Here is a 22,332-nt window from a genome sequence, read left to right as displayed (position 1 = left end):
ATTCTTCACCGCTCTGTTTTGAGCAGTTTAATAATGTTGGCCGAACCCATACACTATTCGCAGACAAACAGCCAAGCCCAGCGGCATGTAACAGCTCAACGCCGCTGACGCACAGGAAACCCTCCACTCCAGCTCCTTATATGGACATCTCTCGCGTTCCACTGCACCACACCACGTGACCCCCGGAATGCTGAAACGTTGCGTCATTGACGCTACCACTTTAAACTGCCTGGGAAAAGGAGGGGGGAGATGAAGACCTGAGTAAAATGTCAACCAACACAACAGCTATAATTTGAACATGTGCCTAAGGAAATGAATCATTAAAATTAATAACCTAGTTTCACACAGTTATACTCTCTACCGTGCAGTAGCATTGCGGTTGAAGCTTTTTTGAAAAATTGGCTCCCCCTCTGTGAAGTGGGGCATTGTAATGGATGAGGTGGAGTTTATTTCCGGCGGTTGCCGCGGGCTTGATGGTTATCAGGGAAGTGGGGCGGTGCCGGTACTAAGAGAGCAGGAGAGGTACCGAGTTTCAACGGGAGTTTTGTGAGTAAGTGTGGGGGGGGGGGGAAATGGGGGATTCGCCTCTTTCGTTATTTATCCCTCAACGGTGGTGGTAGTAGTAGCTGACAGCCCGATCGGTCGGTATCTTGAGGAGGACCAGTCGGGTTCAGACGGTTATCTGGCGGGTGTGGGGTTGGGAGTGCGGGAGGGGCGCAGGGGAGGCCCGGCGATGGAATGTTGGCCGGGAAGCGCGAGGCCCGGGGCTTTCGGGCTGGAAATAAAACGCTGCGGTGAGTAGCACCTACTTAACCCGGCGGTGCACAAGTGGCTGTTGTACCAAACTTACCTGGAGGACAGTTCATATTGTTTTGCAGGAGCAATGCCGCCCTGCTTCAGATTTTTGTCGTCGTACAGTCTCCAAGGCATATGTTTGATGGAAGGGGCAGTTCATAGTGTTGCGTTCTGTTTTTCTTTAAAGTTCTAATCTGGAAATAGAATGAACCAATGTGAAGACACCGTCACGTATTATTTGGGGAGGGGTCATTTTAAGTGAAAAATGACTGACAAATACCTGTGAAATCCTGGAGTGATAATTTCTCAAAAATTGACATTTCAAAATTTCTCCGAACTTGATTGCGAGCATAAGTTTTTAAATCAGTTTAGTCGTGGTTGAAATTTTATACCGTTCTGGGGTGTACCCCTAAACTGCCTGGACCGCCAAATGCTGTTGTCTTGACTGAGCTGATTTGACCGTAGTCTCTTGCACATCATTTATACTTGGTATCTGTAAAATTGCTTTAATATTGTTTCTAAGGACTGAATTCTATTATCCTCCTCTCAGACCCTCCTTAAACACCCTCCCTTTCACCAAATGCAGACCTTCCTGGGCTTAGTGTTCATTTTAAATTAGGTTTGAGTTGTCCCTGACAAAGATGCTATTTAAATGTGAGTTTCTGTCTTTTGAATTACAGTCCTTATTGGCTTGTTTTAGGTTAAAATAGATGTCAAGGTCTCATTTCATACCCTGATAAGGTTTAGGTACCAGAAGCTCAGTGCCTTTCAGCTGGTTCATAGAATCACAGAATCGGTAATGTGTGGAAGCAGCCTTTTGGCCATCGAGTCTACACCAAGTCTCCAAACAATGTCCCACTTAGACTCTCCCCACCAGCCACCAAACTGTATCCCTGTAACACTGCATTTCCCTTGGCTAAATCCACCTAGCCTGCACATCACTGGATGCTGGATATGTAGACTGTACACAGTCACTGGAGGATGAAATAGAATCAGAGGTCCTGGTGCTGTGAGGCAGCAGTACAAACTACTGAGCCTCTGTGCTACCCATGCCCATTTACAGTTTGGGTATTTGTTATGGTCAGTGGGTAAGTGCGAATTTCTTAGTGCTTTGGTGTATTGCATCTATTATGTGCTTTATCGATGCAAATTTGATACATTGTTGAATTCTAGCTATATTAAAATGTAATTTCTTTGAAAAGGAGCAACTAGCAGTTAGTTCAGCAAATTGCATGCATAACCTGCTGGAAAACATTGGCATTACTCACTCTTAAAAATACACCGTGGCGGTTCTGGGATATGTTCACATAGGATGATATCACATACCTACTGCTAATCATGAATTTGCAGCTGTTAGTGTATACTCATGCTTCTGTTATGAGGGTTTGCAGTAACCAGGCTGGCAGCTTTAACAAAGCGTACTTGGCAGCACAATGAAAGCTCTGCCTGAAAGCATAGTGGAAACAGATTAAATAGTCCTTTTTAAAGGCAACTGAAAATTTGTTTTATTTTTGGCAGTTGTGTTGCGGGTGTGAGTGTGGAGAGACAGCAGAAAGCTGCAGCAGCAGTGAAGCAAACTTTGTCACCATGATGGGCTGAATGGTGTCTTGTGTTCAAGTCTTTTAACATGACTGGATTGATTTTGCTCATACTTTGTGGAATGTGATCCCCGTTGTCTAAATCAACATGTTGCTCATCCTCCTTTTTTTCCCTTCTGAGAAGGTGATGACTTGCTATCTTGAATTGCTGCAATTCAAGGTGTTATAGGTAAACTAAAGACCAGTGTTTCAGCTTTTTAACCAATTGACTTTCGTGGGACTCCTTCAGTTCCAAGACTCAATGCTGTGGCTTGTAGTGGAACTTATAGTGCTTCATGCATCAGCTACCTTTTGTTTTCTATTCTTTTATTAAGTGAAAATTTTATTTAGGCTGTGGGAAAAGTTAGATCATTATCCATTCTTGCCATATTTTAGAAATCAAGTATAGATAAATTATTTATGTCTACGTTTTTGTGATTCTACTTCTGCATTAGGGCAATTGAGAAGAAACAACTGGTAAAATGGGTAAAAAGGTGAAAACTTTTATCTTTGAATGGAGGGACCTGACGAGTTTTTACTTGAACTTCTAGACATGTGCAAACATGTCTGAAAAATATGTATTACCTATACTTTACGCTTACATGGGGTCACATTTGTGCTGCGTGTTAAAACTGACTTTGTGCGGGACTCAATTTCTCGGTGAGTGTTGTGGCATTTCATAGCTAAAAATCATGCTCACCTTTTCTGCCTTTCAGCTCTGGCAATTTGTCCTAAATATTGCATGTCTGTTTGTGTAGCTTGAGAGGTTGCCATGCTTTTTTTTAATGTAACAAAGTAGGTCACTTCCAGCAAGCTGATCCCTGTTCTATGCCTTTTTAAAGTCTAAAAGGAATAGGGTGACATTTTCTAACACATGTTTGTGTGGGGGAAAATAATCTCTTTTTTTTGTTTTGGAAGACCACAACACAAACAATGAAGCTGAAGTCGATGTTTGGGTGTGGAAGGGAAGCAGTTATTCTTAACGTTGTCATGAATTAAATTTATGAACTGAAATTTTTAAAATGTGCAATAGACTACTTTTGTTTAAAAGTAGTTCATCTTTGCAATGCCAACGTACATGAGCAAAGTGGTAGATCAAAATGAATGACCAGGTCAGTGTCTTGGGCTTTTATTAACTCTACTTTTAAGGCCCTGAGCTTGAATTGTTATCAATTTTGTTGATCTCTGGAGATTTTAAGTTTGATATAATCTAAAATTTTAGCTTGCTGTAAAGTATATGCCCTTCATCACTTGCTGTTTTCTTTCCTGATCTCCCATAATCTAAAGCTAACTGATCTGCTGAGAAAGTGTCGTCAGGTTTGTTACCCTTTAGGTCTATACATCACTTCAATTTGCATTTTCTGTGCAAACTAGCATTAACGGGTGCTTTCTTCATTGGATGTGGGTATTACTGGCTGCACCTGCATTTATTGTCTATTGCTAACTGCCCATGAGCTGGCTGGCTTGCTTGCTAGGTTTGTTCAGACGGCAGGTGAGAGTTAACCACACTGCTGTGAGTTGGTGTTACACGGCTGCCAGTCCAGGCAAGGATAGCAGATTTCCTTCCATAAAGAACATAGGTGAACCAGGTGGGTATTGATAATTGAGAATGGTTACATAGTTGACATTAGATTAAAATTTTAATTCCAGATTTATATTGATTTCATATTTCAATATCATGGGGATTTGAATCCATGTCATCAGAACATGAGTTCTGAACTCTGAATTACAAGACAGTGATAGTATCACTGCTGTCTCCTAACTTTTAACTAACAAAACATAAGCTCTTCAGTGTTCTCAAGTAAAATTGTCACTTATCAGCAAAAAGGTTAGGCCTTAAACTTCATCAGAGACATGTTTTATCATGTCCACAGGGGCCAAAGTGAGGGAGAAGTTTTAGACAGGATTTCTAGGACCCAGGCAGTTGAAGGTGAAGCATTTAAACTTGAAAGCAGAAGTTAAATCAGGAACACCTCCTGGAAGGATCTAAGGTTGAATCAGTTACACTGGGGGAGTGGATTTGGAAATTGCCTTTATAATTTATTTGCAGGAACCTGGGTAGGTCATTGAGCATAGGTGAATGGGAATTGAGTGCATGCAGCAGTTCTGGTTGAATTTGCATCATCCCATCCAGAGGTGCAAGTTTTAAAATCTAGCAATAAGCTATCACCCCACAAACTGATCAAGGGCATAATTACTAAATTCTTCAAGACTATTCATTAGTTTAATACTTTTTAAGTAAAGCACCACGCAAACTTAAATTAGTTCTGTGGTGGTAGTATTGGTATTTTATCCCAGGTTATCCTGTTCAATACATCAGGATGCAATTGATTAGTGCTTGTGATGATACTACAGGAATGTCATCACAGAATTTTTTATTATGAAGTAGTGGCATTCTCCAAATCCAGACAGTAATTTTATTTGGAGCCTGCAAAGCTGTTTATAATCCCACATCCTTGTCCTTCTCAGAACAGATTTTACAGCTATGTGCTAGGAAAGTGAGCTAGGTTTATTGTAGTGCATAGTTTGTGTGTATATACAGCTTACAGTAAGTAAATTGCATTGAATGTGTTTGACAGAAGTACGGGTCAGGCAAAAAAAATCTCAGATATTGCTGCAGTTGAACAAATGAGGATAAAGGGTGAGCATTTCTCTGCATTCAACGTGTTCAAATTTAATTGTGCAGATGAGTTGGGAAACATCCAGCTGCTGCTCTGCAGCCATATTGATGTGGCTTGTCCAGTTGGAATTCTGGTCTGTGGTGATCCATGAAAATGGAATTTAGCACTGAAATTGTTGGCTGAGAGGTTATTGGCCCTCTCATGGCACTGTGGTAATGTACGGTCTTGTCCTGGATTGGGAGGCTCAGGTTTAAGCTCCATCTGTTTCAGAGGTAAGCAGGTTGCTTAGAAAAAGTCAAGATTAGAGTAGCGCTGGAAAAGCGCAGCAGGTCAGGCAGCATCTGAGGAGCAGGTAAATCGATGTTTCGGGCAAAAGCCCTCATCAGGAATTGCTCTAATCTTGATTCTGATCGCCAGCATCTGCAGTACCCATTTTCGTCTTGCTTAGAAAAAAAGTTAATTGAAAAATAACGGTTAGACATTCTTGATCAGTGCATGTCAGTTGTGTGAATGTCACTTGTTGCCAAAACCTAGGATGTAGATTGATTTGTGCAACTTCATTAAAAGTTTAGAATTTAGAGGGCAACAAAGGGATTGATTTTTAAGGGAGGGAAGGAAATTAGAACAAAGCTTGCAGGAACAAAAAAATGAAGATTCTATTAATATGCAAAGAGAAAAGATCCATAGAGACAAATGTAAGTCACTGAGTCAAAATGCAGAAGTTGATAATGGAGAGCAAAAAATGGCTGACTATCTGTACACCTACTTTGTCCTTTTGTAAACTCAACCTAAATAACGAACTTGAGATTTTGAGGAAACCAACCATGAGATGGCATAACTGAAGGAAATCAGGGCAGTGGTGTTTGGAAACTTGATGGGTTTGAAGGCCAATAAATATCCAGTGCCTGAAGTTGTGTATTTGACTGCATTAAAATTGTTTCTAGGAAAAGTGGTTGTATTAGTGGTTGTCTTCCAAGGTTCTAGACTGAGATTCATCTTGCAGATCGGAGGGTCGCTAATGTAACCCCTCCATTTTTTTTTAAAAAGTAAGCAGAGAGAACTGAGAGTTACAGACATGTTGAAGTGGAGAAAGTGCAAACCAGTTAAATATTTAATAGAGCATTTTCATGAGTGAAGATGGTAGGATTGAGCAGTTGGAATGAATTTATGAAAGGAAAATAATGCTTGATACATCTACTGGAATTCTTGAGACTGTAACTAGTAGAGTTGAAGTAGGAGAGCCAGTGGGTGTGGCCTATTTAGACTTGTAGGTTTTCAACAGTCCCACAAGATAAATGTGTGAAGTTATTCTGGGTTTCATGTAGTGTATTGAAATGGGTAGAAAATTGGCTGGCAGACAGGAAACAATAGGAACAAACAGGCTATTTTGAGTGTTAGGCAGTAATTTAAATGAGGGAGCTAAATAAAGCTCAATTTGTGCAGATGGCACAAAAGGGTGAGAAGCTTCTGAGAAGGATGCCCTGGTGTGATTTGAACAACTTGAATAAGTGGGAAAATGCATGAGTGTAATTTGTGCAAAAAAGGAATGTAGATTATTACCTGGCTCTTAATTGGAGGGGATGTACATTGAGACCAGGATGCGCCCCCCCCCTCACCAACTGCTGAATGTAAATATATGGGTACAGTGGTTGGTAAGGAAGGCAAATGGTATGTTGGTCTTCACAGCAAGAGGATTTGAAGATAGGAGAAAGTGTTCCTTGCAGTAATTATGCAAGGTTTGACCAGGCATGGAATATTGTGCATGGTTTTGGTCTCCTTACTGAGGAAAGATATTCTTGCTATTTCAGGCATGCAACAAAGTCATCCCACCATACCAGAATGAATCAATATGGTAAAAATGTGAGGTTAAATCAGTAAGGATTATATTTATGGGAGTTTAGAAGATTTAATGGGGATCCTGTAACCTACAAAATTGAAAGAGGATTAGGCAGGAAGCATGTTCTCAATGGCAAGAGTCTAGAACTGGGGTCACAGTCCAAGCCTACAGGACTGAGAATTGAGATGAGAAATTTCTTCGTCCAGAATGGTGAGCCTGTGTAATTCATTACCACAAAGAAGTTGATGCCAAAATTTTGATATCAAGAAGTTGAATGTAGCAATTGGGGCTAAAGGGATCCAAGGATATGGGGGAAGAACGTGGCAGCAGGCTATGGAGTTGGATGATCAAAAATGATCGAGTGGTGGAGCAGGCTCAGATGATTGTCTCTTCCCATTTTCTGTTTGTGTTGTGAATGGTCTAATGTCTGTGTGGAGTTTGCACATTCTCTCCATGTCTGCGTGGGTTTCCTCCAAGTGCTCTCATTTCTTCCCACAGTCCAAAGATGTGCAGGTTAGGTGAATTGGCTATGCTAAATTGCCAGCAGTGTTAGGTGCATTAGTGAGGAATGAATGTAGGGGTCTGGGTGGGTTGCTCTTCAGAGGGTCGGTGTGGACTTGTTGGACCGAAGGGCTTGTTTCCACGCTGTAGGGAATCTAATCTAATCTTTAAACCAAGGTAATATGCCTAAATAGTAAAACCATAGCCAGTCCTGTGCTTGTAACCAGTGAATGCTCACGGAAATGTGAATAAACTAGTGAAGGTAGCTTGAGGTCTGTCCATTGTGGCCTTCGTTGAATAGCTGTAACAGTTACCAAGTCTGTGTTCAGATTGGTTAGGATATATTCATTCACGTGCATTGTAAATATCTTAAGATTGATTATCTGTATGTAACTTGACTCACTGAACTGGAAAGGTCACTTTCAGACATTTCATCACCGTTGTAGGTAACATCAGTGAGCCTCTGGTGAAGCACTGGTGTTAGTAGCCCACTGTTTAGGTTTCCTTGAGTTGATGATGTCTCCCAAATGGATTATCTCCAAACTCCCTGTTTGCCACTCCTCTTAAGCTTAAGTTTTGCATGTTTCCTAGGCAGCAAGCTTAAGTTTAAGAAATTGGCTACTCCATTGTTAATGAGCATTGTGATACTTGGCCAAATGGGATTCAACTATTATCTGCTAGGAAAACTTGAAGCCAAGTTAGCTTGAGCCTCACTTGTTCTTGTGACTACCTTGAGAAAGCAGGTTGTGATCAGCTTTTGAATGGTATACATGATAATTGTGAGCAATTCCTATTAATGAAGTTTTTCCCATTCATCGTAATGGACTTTATTGAATGTTCAGGGGTAACCTAATTATAATTAACCAAAATGCTTTTAATTGGTATTAAAGTTAAAGCACTGGAGCAAGTTTGTTTTCAGTACTTTCCAGCCCCATAAATTTGAAGTAGTTTGTAGGAAAGTACAGCAACTGAATATTACTTTGAATCTCTCTTGCTCTATACAGTTGAGCAAAATGATCATTTTTGATATTGCTTGATGAATATATCAAAACTTTGAGTTTTCTTAACCACTTTTTGCAGTGGGATCTTGTCAGCTTTGTGCTGTACAATTGAGAAAAGTGAGTTTGATCTCTGGCAAGTAGTCACAAGCATCTTCTGTTAAGATTTGTCCAAAACCTTTTAATGTGGCTTCCATTGACTTTATATACAATGAATGCTTGTGTTCTTGTTGCGACCTGTTCCTTCGTGTTGTAGCATGGATATTTTACAAACATGATTTTAGCAATAGATGTTAACTAAGGCAGTTTTGATAGATACAATCTGGAATTCCAAAGTGGAAATTAAACCTTGTATGAGGGAAGAAATCGCTTCAGCTTGATTTTGTCCCCTTCTTTGTAGATTCAGCAGAAGTTGATGGAAAAGAATTTGAAAAATCCAGTGTTCCTGGTCTCCTAACAGTTTCTTTGAACTTTATCCATTCTTCTATATTTTTCTTGGAATCCTGGTGAAACTTGTGAAGGGTTTGTAGTAATTTAGGCATTTGGATCTAGTAGAAGAAAATGGGTGTTACTTAAGTTTCCCTTTTTTGTTAAAAAGAATAAGAAAATGCCAGTCCTTGTGGTACAATGACTAGATCCCACGCATGTCAGGAAAGCAACTGACTGCAGGACTGTCATGTTAATGAAAAGGAGTTTATACTGTCTGCCTACGACAGATGAAACAAAACATTTAAGGTTTAATTTTGTTTACATTTCCTAAGACTTTAGGATTGAGGAAGTTACTTCATTTCAGAAGATGTAGAGTTGATCGTGAAAGCAAGTTTGTTTCCTTCCTGGAAGGAGTCAAATGAATAGTTGGTTTGCAAATTTTCCATACGAGGTAAATTTGGTAAGAAATCTTTAGCTTATTAGAACTGATATACTTTAAGTTTTCATTTATGAAAAGTTCAAGTTGGCAAATATTTTGAATAGTCACTTCAGTCCATGACCTGAACTGGAAGGAATCAGTTAATCAGAGTCTAATGTATTTTGACTGTCTGTGACAGACCTAAAAGCAATGCTGGGAATTGTTTTTAACCATCAAAGTTTCCTTTCGGAATTTGACTTGTTTATTAGTACCATCAGCTTGGAGGATTGTGCTTCTTTTGTACAAGCAATGACCAGAAGAATATGCTAGTAATCAAACCATCTACTGACTTGCACCATTTTAGTGTTAGGTTAGTTTTATTCTGAACAGCATAAAATGTAAACAACTAGTGATGGGCTAAGACATCCACAAACTTTTTAATATAAAAGCAGAACATTTCCTTTTTTTTTTAAAGAAGTGGCAAAACTGGTTAGCATCTAAGCTAAAATCAGGAATTAAAATGGTATCAAAGTCTGATAAAACTCCAAAAATATGAAGGGATGGGAAGGAGGAATTGAAAGAAATTAACATTAGTTTCACCAACACCATTTCTCTACTAAAAGGATTAAAAGCAGATGAATGCCCAGGGCCTGACAAGCTGTATCCCATGGTAGTTGAGGAAATGGTCCTAGAAATAGCAGATGTACTAATGGTCTCTGCCAAACTCTAAAGACATGAGGGAAAAGTAACTACCCTCCAATCTATAGGAAGTGTAACCCCACTGTTTGAGGGAGGCAGAGAAATAGTGAAAATTATAGACAGGTTAGCTTGACATTGGTAGTGGGGAAAAATACTCTAGTCCATTCTAAAGATGTGAAAGCAGAGCACAATAATGACAAGATTGTAAACTTATGCTGACTGTTCAAAGGGAAGTTGTGCTTGACAAATCTGGCATTTTGAGGATACTCTCATTTGAGTATCAGAAGTTAGCATGCATAATTGAAATGCTGGAATTGGAGGTCACGTACCAAAATGGATTTAAAAACTGTTTAGCAGAAGGAATAAATGGATCTTTTGAGTGGCAGGCAGTAACGAGTAGTGTACCACAGGGTTCATTGCTTGGAACTCAGGCATTTGTTTGTACAGAGGAACTTCAATTATCCAAATGTCGGATTATCTGAAGGGGATCCAAAAGGTCCTGCTATAAGCATTACATCAAAGCTGTTTCAATCCTGATCGTGTCTTTTGTTTACAGATATGACAATTTAAAAGCACAGCTCACTGAAATGCTGCTGAGAACAGCCCTGGACAGTCCACGCACATCTGTAAATGACGAATGATCGATCTCCCCCTCTCTTTTTGCCCCCTTCCCCAGATAATCTCTCCAACACTGTCCTGTACAGAGCAAAGGTGGAACCTGTCAAAATGTGTCCATGTGCCATTTGGAGATTTACCCCACAAAAGCAGTGGAAGTCTTGCTGTTGGTGTACAGTCTGGCTGGCCCGGGGGCGTCGATTGGACTGGCGGTGGGGGAATGGGAGCGGATGGGGCTGGGGTGGTGGCGGGGTCTTACCTGCAACGTGTTGCTGCCTCATCTTACAAACTCTTGATTGGGTTTTCTACTTGGAGTTGAGTCTACAGTTGTGGGGGAAGTATCGAATCAGACTCACTTTTCAAAAAAAAAAGCTTTCTAATCTGCCAGCTGAGACCATTGTTTGTAAAATCATTGATAAGCAATAGAAATTGAATGGTACTTTTTTCATGGGTTCTTTTGTTGAAGACAGACTTTTTAATAAAAGTGAGGCCTTTAGTAAACAAAACTGTGCAATTGTTATCCTCAGTTGACTTTGCCTTCTGACTTGAGTAATTGCTTACCATCTGGCTTTACGTCAGTGCCAGTGTTCTTCCATCTTGAGCACTGCTTGAGCACAGACCAAGCCAGCAGTTAGTGTGTTGCATCTTTTGGATATAACAATCCAAGGTTTTATATCATGAGTAACAAATCCCTTAACTATACATTGAACAAAAGGTTTCCTAATGTCTGATGCCCCATTGTTGCCACTGCAACCATAAATTAATTATTTTCTTTTCAAGACCTTTCTCTGAATTGCCTGCTGTGTAAGCCAATTGTGCTGGTGTATAATAGGAGCAGGTGGAATTTAGATAGTCCCATAGAGGTTTTTTGTTTGAAAAGTTTGATCAATTTTGGACAGTGACCTCCATACCAAAAGTACCTGTTCAAATAAAGTATGTGATTGTAGTCAAATGCCTGGGAGAAGACCTGTAGTGCAACAGCATAAAATGTTTATCTTCATTTTATGGCGAACAGTATATATGCAGGCTGTTAATTTATTAGGATTTTGGAACAAAGTTAATTTTAAATTCTGAAGAACCTGAGGTTCAGTTCAGAAAAGGTGTTTTTCACTTGGGAGAGCATTTTTCTTAGTTATGGGGGCCCTGTCACTTCAGAAGTGGTTTCTAGTTGGTCAAATTCCAAGCAGGAGGGTTTAGATAGAAATCTTAAAGATGTTAATTTTGATGGCCTAAGCTTTCAGTTCGAAGGTTCATGCCTGTGGACTCTGAAGGAATTGCAACAATGTCTCTCCCATTGGAAAGAATGAAAACATAGGTTAATAAAGGTTTGCAAAGCTAAAATTAAATAATATTGCTTGGATTGTAATTCTAGCACTGTAGCAGCTTGAAGCTTTTTTTGATAAAGATCTTTTGAACTGCCTTTATATGTTTTATATAATGTATATTCTAAGAGTATCTGCATGTTCATAAATGCTTTAGTGACTAATCAATGTTTATCAACTGTGGAATATGATCTATTGAGCCAGGTATTTTGGGATCGGACCTGTGAGTATTGCCATCAGCTGTGATCATAACACTGAAACAAGGACTATGTTTCAAAAGTGTTTGGCTGAGATGCAGAGACCAATTAGTTCTAAAAGCAGGCTGTTTCCTGTTTTCAAGCATTTTATTTTTAGCCTGAGACTCTTTAAATTAAGGGCTGTTGTGCAATGCATTTTTTTTTAGGGTAAATTTTTGATCAACTATTGGAATCAGGTGAGGCTCTGAATTTCTGTAGTAACAGAATTAACTTTGGCAGATGGCCAGTTGATATGATCAGACAAATAGCCTTCTGTTAAACCTTGATATTCAGTAAGCATAGAACTAATAATATATATTGAAGTTGAGTTCTAGTTTACCTCTGAAAGTTGACTTTCCAATATCCTTATTTGAATGTGGGAAACTCCAAGTAGAATTTCCCAATGTCCAGGATTTATTAACTGGAATTCATCCTAAATAGCAAACTTACTGTGTGGCTGCTTTACCCCTTTCCTTTTTTATTGCAAAGAACATAATAGCATTTTGGTTAAGGTATTGTTAAAAGTTTCTACTTATCAAAGTAACAAATTTGTGTTTGCACAGATTTAAAGGTAAACTATTTATTCTAAAACTTGAGATTTACAGAAGCATGAAGGTGTCCTACGTCTTATACAAGCGTGGGTAAACTGCTGCATCCAACCTGCTCAAAGAAAGTTATAGCATCTGGTAGTTAGCAGAGAGGTCCCTTAGAGAAAATGATTGAATATTTGAACTTCAACTCAAATTTAGTTTTTGAAAATATTGCAAATAGTCAGATTAAAGAATTGTTATACAGTGCCTTATAGTCAGAATGTTTTACAAAACAAATTGCTTTTGAAGTTCAGTCAGTTTTGTGAAGCCTGGGTATTGAATAATAACATAGTTGGTTCCAGGTGTTCAGTGGATGTCTCCTGTAAACCAAAATCCTTGGTTTGAAATCTTCCTGCATTGTTTCCTTAATTCTACGTGAACTGTAGTCAGAGTTACAGCCATTGAAGGGATTTTGTAGTTACTTTCTGATTTAAGATGGCTGTAAACTGGCTTGTGTGTCTAACTGCGTCTCTACTTAAGTTTTGAACAGACCAGTTTTTGTGCTGGTGTGGCTAATATGCAGCAGTTGCTCAAACAACTGGTGCCTCCAGAATACTTACCTTTTATTTGTCTAGTATGTGCAGAAACTACCACTTATGGCCACTTATGCTGAATGCCTGCCTTCTCTTTCGTCATCTTCTCTCTTTCCTCCTCCTCACCTCCTTTCCTCCCCCCGTGCTTGATTCACTGTTATTAGTGGGAATCAATATACAACTGTTATGAGGGGCCTTTGTTAAAAAATTGACTCTGTGCTTCGTTATAGAGCACCTCGCAACCAAAACATGACTGCATAAGTTATTGACTTGGTGTCTTGATTTTGAAATCTGAATAATTCCAGCATAGAATGCAATCAAGGTTGTGTATAACCTTCCTATTTCCCAGAATTTTTAGGTCTATGGTACATTTTGCACTTCCTTGTAATCTTGAACCATCTGTGTTAAACAAATTGTGGGTACATCAGATGGTGTAGTTCTATTCCTTGGAAATAACTTCAAACTCGTCAAATTAATCTGAAAATTTGAGTTTTTAATAGCAAAATAAACTTTGTTGTCACTGCCCATGCAGCAGGGTCATTATTTCAACTGTTATACAGATTAATTTTGGACAGTGTATAAATGTTTATTTCGTACCGTTTCTGTCACTTTCCTGTGACTTTTGTGGAACCTGACGTGAACTGTTTCTGGTGTTCCTTAACTTAAACAAAAAAAAGAATTTTTTTTCATTATCAAGATATTTTGAAGATATTAACTTTGAAGATATTAACTTAAACTGAGCTGGATCCATATTTCTTTCTGTCCATAATCTAATTTCTCAAATAAATCAGAGCTGCTCAATGCAGCAGGTCAGGCAAAATTAAGATTCGGGTCAATGTTCTTTAATCAGAAATTTAGTAATCTCAATTGCTTTTTCCTAGATAACACCTAGCCACCATGTCGAGCAAAAAAAGCAGGGGAAAGACCACCAAGAAGCGCCCTCAGCGTGCAACTTCCAATGTGTTTGCCATGTTTGATCAGTCACAAATTCAGGAGTTTAAGGAGGCCTTCAACATGATCGATCAGAACCGTGATGGCTTCATTGATAAGGAGGATTTGCATGACATGTTAGCTTCACTTGGTAATTACTTGTAATATTCATTAGCCATAGCATGAATGTCAAAGGTTTTGCAAGTTAAGACATTTTAGCAAAAGTTTTGAGTCTGTCTTCACTAGACATGATACAAGTGATAGAGGTAAAAACAATGTCTGCAGATGCTGGAAAGCAGATTCTGGATTAGTGGTGCTGGAAGAGCACAGCAGTTCAGGCAACATCGGGGGTTTTGCCTGAAACTTCGATTTTCGAAGCTCCTTGGATGCTGCCTGAACTGCTGTGCTCTTCCAGCACCACTAATCCATGATACAAGTGATGTCTCAGAAATAGCTGTAAGTCAGGAATTAAATGTGAGGGAGGAATTCAAAGCTACAAATACCAGGGAAATAGTTTGAGAAGATTTGTAGCTCGGGTGCTCGTTGTTGTGGTTCTGTTCACCGAGCTGGGAATTTGTGTTGCAGACGTTTCGTCCCCTGTCGAGGTGACCTCCTCAGTGCTTGGGAGCCTCCTGTGAAGCGCTTCTGTGATGTTTCCTCCGGCATTTATAGTGATTTGTATCTGCCACTTCCAGTTGTCAGTTCCAGCTGTCTGCTGCAGTGGCCGGTATATTGGGTCCAGGTTGATGTGCTTATTGATTGGATGAATGCCATGCCTCTAGGAATTCCCCTGGCTGTTCTGTTTGGCTTGTCGTATAATAGTGGTGTTGTCCCAGTTGAATTCATGTTGCTTGTCATCTGTGTGTGTGTGTGTGTGTGTGGCTACTAAGGATAGCTAGCAGTGTCGTTTTGTGGCTAGCCATGAAACGACTCAACCAGCTATCCTTAGTAGCCCGACACTCAGATGGCAAGCAACATGAATTCGACTGGGACAACACCACTATTATACGACAAGCCAAACAGAACAGCCAGGGAATTCCTAGAGGCATGGCATTCATCCAATCAATAAGCACATCAACCTGGACCCAATATACCGGCCACTGCAGCAGACAGCTGGAACTGACAACTGGAAGTGGCAGATACAAATCACTATAAATGCCGGAGGAAACATCACAGAAGCGCTTCACAGGAGGCTCCCAAGCACTGAGGAGGTCACCTAGACAGAGGACGAAATGTCTGCAACACAAATTCCCAGCTCGGTGAACAGACACACCCAGGGAAATAAATCTGAGGGGTGATGAGTCTCAGGTCCTCATTGATTTCATCCTAGGGTCATAAAGGCTGTAACAAGTGAGATGGTTGGTGCATTGGTTTAATGTCCCAAACTCATTAGATTCAGGCAAAGCCTCTTTAGATTGGAACAATAACTAATGTAACTCCTTTTATTCAAAAATAAGGGAGTCAGAAAACTACAGGCCAGTTAGCTTCTGTCATTTTTTAAAAAAGTTGCTTCTTGAAAATATTATTATAACAAGGCAATTTGGATGAGTTCAAGGTAATTAGACATTTAACATGGTTTTGTCAAAGGGAAATTAGCTGGTTTATTGGCTTTTTAAAGTAGTTTGTACTGAATGAAGAGGAACCTATGGAGGTCTTTATTTTTCCAGAAGACTCTGCTGTATCAAATGTTGAAGAAAAATAACACTTGGATAGAAAATTGACTGGCTAACAGGAAGCAGAGAGTAGGAATAACTGAAGACCCATTATTGCAGATACTGGAAATTTCAAACAAGATCTGGTAGCATCTGTAGTGAGTAGCAGGGTTAATGTTTTGAATCTGGTATAACTCCTCAGAACAGCGAACTAAGAGTAAATGTATTTTTGCAAATTGGCAGCATGTCATAGTGGGGTCGCCAGGGTTCGTGCTGGGACCACAACTTTTTACAAGCATATATGAACAGTTTGCGTAAAAGGACCGGAGATATGGCAACTAAATCTGCCAATCTGAAAGGTAGGTCATTAAACTGAATTGTGAAGAGGGCACGAGCCTACAGAGGGATGTTAGGTGAGGTGACACTGATCTGACAAATGGAATGCAATATGGAAACGCAGGATGTGTCGGCAATCATGTAAAATTGTTGTCTGTAGAAGAAAGAAGCATATTATCTAAATGTTGTTGTTACGGAGCTGTGAAGCAGAGATCTAGGTGTTCTAGTGCATGACTCTACAGGTACTACAAGTAATCAGGAAAGTTAATAGAATGTTACATTTTATTTAGAGGAGTTGCATACAAGTGGAGGGAGGTAATACTTCAGTTATACAAAGCACTAGTGAGGTAGCATCTGGGGTACTGGGTCCACTACTGGTTATTCTACTAAAGGAATGCAGTTAGTCAGATGTACAGCATGGAAACAGACCCTTCGGTCCAACCCATCCATGCCGGCCATATATCCCAACCCAATCTAGTCCCACCTGCTAGCATCCAGCCCATATCCCTCCAAACCCTTCTAATTCATATACCCATCCAAATGCCTCTTAAATATTGCAATTGTACTAGCCTCCATCACTTCCTGTGGCAGCTCATTCCATACACGCACCACCCTCTGCATGAGAAAGGTTGCCCCTTAGGTCTCTTTTATATCTTTCCCCTTCACCCTAAACCTAAGCCCTCTAGTTCTGGACTCTCCCACCCCAGGGAAAAGACTTTGCCTATTTATCCTATCCATGCCCCTCATAACTTTGTAAATCTCTATAAGGTCACCCCTCAGCCTCCACTCCAGGGAAAACCAGCCCCAGCCTGTTCAGCGCCTCCCTATAGCTCAAATCCTCTAACACTGGCAACATCCTTGTAAATCTTTTCTGAACACTCAAGTTTCACAACATCTTTTCGGTAGGAAGGAGACCAGAATTGCACACAATATTCAAACAATGGCTGAACCAATTCCTCAAATGAGTGAATTGCTTTGAGGAAAGGCTTGGTAAGCAATGCCTGTATCCTAGAGTTCGGAGTCCGAGGTGACTTAGTTGAAATGTATAAGATCCTGAAGGACTTAATTGGGTTGATTTGGAAAGGATATTTTTTCTTGTACAGTAGTCTAGAATTGAGTTTAAGATGGATCCGGGTTGAGGTTTTTTGAATTTCCCTTCCTCAAAAGGCAGTGGATGCAGGATCTTGTGATATTAAGGCAGAAGTAAATTGACTCCTTTTATCCCCTTGGTAATCAGATTATCTGGGTGTGCATGACTGTATATGAAGGTTAAAATCTGTTCAGTCATGATGTTGAATAGCTGTGCAGGTCGAAACAGTCAGATGAGCTGTACATGTGTGTTCCATCTTCTGTCAAATATTGCAAGGTTGTGTTCAATTTGCATTACCAGAATAGTGCAACACATTGCCATGCACATTGGGGACATACCTACTGTTAAATGACTTTCATTGAAGTAACAGGTGTTTGCTCAATAGTCTCTACATTTGTCATACAGGAATGCATTAGAACTAGATGAGGTTTGACTGGAATGTAATTGAAATTCAGTACAAGTTGGTGCCATTTAAGAAAGGTGGTAAGGCTAATCCAGGGACCTAAAGACCAGTGAGTCTGATGTCAGTGGTCAAGTTATTGGAGAGAGTCCTGAGGGACAGGAATACGTGTATTTGAAAAGGCAAGGGACAGTCAAAATGGCTTTTTGTGGGGAAAATAATGTCTCTAATACTTGGTTGAGGTTTTTTTAAGAGGATTGAGGGCAGAGCAGTGGCCATGATCTATATGGACTTCAATAAGGCATTTGCAAAGGTTCCCCATGGGAGACTGGCAAGGTTAGATCTCATGGAATACAGGGACAACTTGCCATTTGGATACAGAACTGGCTCAAAGGTAGAAGACTGGGTGGGTGGTGGAGGGTTGCTTTTCAGACTGGAGGCCTGTGACCAGTGGTGTGCCACAAGGATCAGTGTTAGGTCCGCTGCTTTTCGTCATTTATATAAATGATTTGGGTATGAGCATAGGAAGTACAGTTAGTAAGTTTGCAGATGATACTAAAATTGGAGGTGTAGTGGACAGCAAAGGTTGCCTCAGATTACAGTGGGATCTTGATCAGATGGGGCAATGGGCTGAGGAGTGGCAGATGGAATTTAATTTTGGATAAATATGAGGTGATGCATTTTGGGAAAGCAAGTCTTAGTAGGACTTATTTAATGGTAAGGTCCGAGGGAGTTTTGCTGAACAGAGACCCTGAAGATCAGGAAAGTGGAGTCGCAGGTAGATAGGATAGTGAAGAAGGTGTTTGGTATGCTTTCTTTATTGGTCAGCGTATTGAGTACAGGAGTTGGGGGGTCATGTTGTGGCTGTATAGGATATTGGTTAGGCACTTTTGGAATATTGCATAAAAATCTGGTCTCCTTCTTTATGGAAGGATGTTGTGAAACCTGAAAGGGTTCAGAAAAAATTTGCAAAGGTGTTGCCAGGGCTGGAGGATTTGAGCTATAAGGAGAGGTTGAATAGGCACTGGCTGTTTTCCCTGAGGTGTCAGAGGCTGAGGGGTGACCTTGTAGACGTTTTCAAAATCATGGACAGGATAAATAGTCTTAACCCTGGGTTGGGGGAGTCCAGGACTAGAGGGCATAGGTTTAGGGTGAGAGGGAAAAGGTATAAAAGAGACCTAAGGGGCAACTTTGTCACGCAGAGGGTGGTACGTGTATGGAATGAGCTGCCAGAGGATGTGGTGGAGGATGGTACAATTGCAACATTTAAGAGGCATTTGGATGGGTATATGAATAGGAAGGGTTTGGAGGGATATGGGCCAGGTGCTGGCAAGTAGGACTAGATTGGGTTAGGATATGTAGTTGGCATGGGTGAGTGGGACCCAAGGGTCTGTGTCCATGCTGTACATCTGACTCTAAGTTGATTGGGACTACATTAACTTGTATGTTATATTGAGGGCTTTTTTCCCTTCCCTTGTGTTTCTTGTATGGTGGTGGGCCATTTTAACCATGAAACTTTCTGCAGGAAAGAACCCAAATGATGAATATCTGGAGGCAATGATGAATGAAGCTCCAGGGCCTATCAACTTTACCATGTTCTTGACCATGTTTGGTGAGAAGCTGAATGGGACAGACCCTGAAGATGTAATCAGAAATGCCTTTGCATGTTTTGATGAAGAAGGAACAGGTAAAGAACTGTAACTGACACAAAGTATAAGGATTGCAGATTTATGTTTTAGTGTTGTTATTACTGTCCCTCTAAGCTTTCCAATCTAGATATTGGAGTCTGTTTTTAGTACTTTTATCATTTACTTTGAGATGTTTGGGATGAGTAGGGCTGAGTGCTCTCCACATACGTAAGTAAATCTTTTCCACCTTAATGGTAGGCTTTGTTTGTTTTGTACGTGTAGTGTTACAATCAAGATAGGAGTGCACAATCTTCCTCTAATCCCACTGGTTACAGCATAATGTTAAATTTTTTTTACCCAGTTACTGATCTGGGCATTTAAAACTTTTAGGTTTCAAGTAAAAGTCTTTTGAGGTTTCTTACCATTCCTGTTTATATTTAATTTTATAAGTTGATATGAAAGTATAAATGCTTAAACCCCTCCACTCGAAGAAAGGAAAATGTGAAAACCAATTCGCTGCAAAGATTCACTTGGGAAAAACCCGTGTGCTCAGGTCATTAAGTAGGTACAGTTGTCTCTGGTATCTTCAGATGCAGCCAATCTGGAAATAACCAGGCTAATTCTCTTGGGCTTCTTGATCAACTTAATTTGAATTCAGTGTGGGTACTCCAGTCACTGAAGGAGTTTTTTTTTCAGAAACTGCAAAGCTGAACTGGGTAGCTTTACTTTAGCAGACTGGATGTCCAATTACAACTACATCAAAACTTTTTAAACCAATACCACCATTCTGGCAGTCAAAGCACTGACCTCCAGCAAATGGCTGAAACCTTGGTTTTAAGTAATATTCTTATTTTAATTCTCATGTCTAAAGTAATCTTATTTTGAAGAAAAAATATAAAATCTCAGTATCAGTAGAACTTTAAATCATTTTTCATAATCTTTGCTTTTAATTACAGGACTGGTGTTTTGAAGTCTCCAAAACATTGGCTGAATATATTCTGTATTTATTTCATGGTATAGGCAGAGTATAAAGTTATTTCTGAAGCCTTTCAATTAGCCCTTCAGCCTAAGGCAGTTCCTTAGCTGTAATGTGTGCATGCTGTAGAATATATGTACCTTAGTGTTAGGAAAGCAATTGTGGCTGAGAGCTTCTGTAGTAGATGAAAATCCTGCTCTGCTGCTGTTCTTCCAACTTCAGTCCCAAGTCAAAAAGGCTAGCCATCCAGGTTTAGATTTGCATACGTTTCTTGCTAGATTAATGTTCAATAAGGTCATCCTGTACAAATTAAACTAAACCAATAAAACTGGAAGAGGGTTACCTCAGATTACAACAGGATCTTGACCAGATGGGCCAATGGGTTGAGAAGTGGCAGATGGAGTTGAATTCAGATAAATGCAAGGTGCTGCATTTTGGGAAAGCAAATCTTAGCAGGACTTATACACTTAATGGTAAGGTCCTAGGGAGCGTTGCTGAACAAAGAGACCTTGGAGTGCAGGTTCATAGCTCCTTGAAAGTGGAGTCGCAGGTAGATAGTGAAGAAGGCATTTGGTATGCTTTCCTTTATTGGTCAGAGTATTGAGTACAGGAGTTGGGAGGTCATGTTGTGGCTGTGCAGGATATTGGTTAGGCCATTGTTGGAATATTGCGTGCGCTTCTGGTCTCCTTTCTATCGGAAAGATGTTGTGAAACTTGAAAGGGTTCAGAAAAGATTTACAAGGATGTTGCCAGGGTTGGAGGATTTGAGCTATAGGGAGACGCTGAACGCACTGGGGCTTTTTTTCCCTGGAGCGTCAGAGGCTGAGGGGTGACCTTATAAGAGGTCTACAAAACTAAGGGGCATGGATAAGATAAATAGACCAAGTCCTTTCCCTGGGGTCGGGGAGTCCAGAACTAGAGGGCGTAGGTTTTAAGGTGAGAGGGGAAAGATATAAAAGAGACCTAAGGAGCAACTTTTTCACGCAGGGGGTGGTATATGTATGGAATGAGTTGCCAGAGGATGTGGTAGAGGCTGGTACAATTACAACACTTAAGAGGTATTTGGATGGGTATATGAATTGGAAGGGTTTGGAGGAATATGGGCCAGATACTGGCTGGTGGGAGTAGATTGGATTGGGATATCTGGTAGGCATGGACAGGTTGGACCAAAGGGCTGTTTCCATGTTGTACATCTCTACGATGCTAGACTCTACCTGTAATTGGATGGGAATAGAAATTTTAAGAGAATGCTGAATTTGTGGCCTTATTTGTACTTTCATGAGTTAAACTTCCTATACTCAACATTTCAGCTTAAAAGCCTGCTATTGAATGGGCATCTTTGCTTTTGTATTTGTTAACCCATCAAATGCAAAACATTCAGCTGTAGTGCACTGGCAATGCAACTTGGAGTTATTGTTAGGCCAAGCTGTCTCTTTTGTCTCTTTATTTTGGGCTAACTATTTAGTTCTTTGTGCGCCTTGTGCTGAATTTGATTTTACTTGTGGTCTTTTTACAATGAAGTTTCCTAGTTTTTCATGTTGATTTGTGATTTTTTAATAAACTTATTTTGCTTTTGTTTCATCAAAACACTTGATCTATGTTCTCCCTTTTCAGGTTATATCCATGAAGACTACTTGAGAGATCTGTTGACGACAATGGGTGATCGGTTTACTGACGAGGAGGTGGATGAACTTTTCCGTGAAGCACCAATTGATACCAAGGGCAATTTCAACTACATTGAATTTACTCGCATTCTGAAACATGGTGCTAAGGACAAAGATGACTAATGGAATGTAAATTCAAGGGTTGGGGGAAAGCTCCTGTTTTACTTTACAGAATTTATACCTATTGGAACATACTGCATGCCTTGGCTCTAATAAACGTTGCTTTTTTTCATTATTTATATTTTTCAGTCATGTTGGCACACTTTGCGCACACTTGAAGTGGAAGGTTAGTGGCAGGGAGCAAGAATCTCTAGAAGCAGATCACTTGATTGAATATTTCTTGGAAACCACAAAATTTCAGCCACTTGTTAGAGGTCACTAGTCTGTGTTTTGACTGCCAGAGTGGTGATACTCTTTTTGATGTGATTTGGCTTTTCAGAATTCCTCTTTTTTTTCACTTTTCAGAGTTTTTTTTACTTGCTATT

General features: G+C 40.1%; 1 protein-coding gene across 2 annotated transcripts; it reads left to right on the top strand.

Annotated features, from left to right (window-relative positions):
* Positions 1-388: 388 nt before the first annotated feature.
* LOC140477096 (myosin regulatory light chain 2, smooth muscle minor isoform-like) lies at positions 389-22,082 on the top strand. 2 transcript variants are annotated; one of them, XM_072570370.1, is made up of 4 exons: positions 389-550; positions 14,053-14,252; positions 19,105-19,266; positions 21,798-22,082. In XM_072570370.1, exons 2-4 carry the CDS (start codon positions 14,069-14,071, stop codon positions 21,968-21,970), a joined length of 519 nt encoding a protein of 172 aa, XP_072426471.1. In that variant the 5' UTR covers positions 389-550; positions 14,053-14,068; the 3' UTR covers positions 21,971-22,082. The 2 variants fall into 2 exon arrangements, with proteins under 2 accessions (XP_072426471.1, XP_072426472.1); XM_072570371.1 differs by having other exon boundaries at positions 433-546.
* The last annotated feature ends 250 nt before the right edge of the window (positions 22,083-22,332 follow it).

Source organism: Chiloscyllium punctatum, chromosome 5 (assembly GCF_047496795.1).
Source record: "Chiloscyllium punctatum isolate Juve2018m chromosome 5, sChiPun1.3, whole genome shotgun sequence".
In the NCBI taxonomy this organism is placed as follows: Eukaryota; Metazoa; Chordata; class Chondrichthyes; order Orectolobiformes; family Hemiscylliidae; genus Chiloscyllium; species Chiloscyllium punctatum.
Note: the sequence above shows the minus strand (reverse complement) of the source record. Positions and strands in the feature narration are given on the sequence as shown.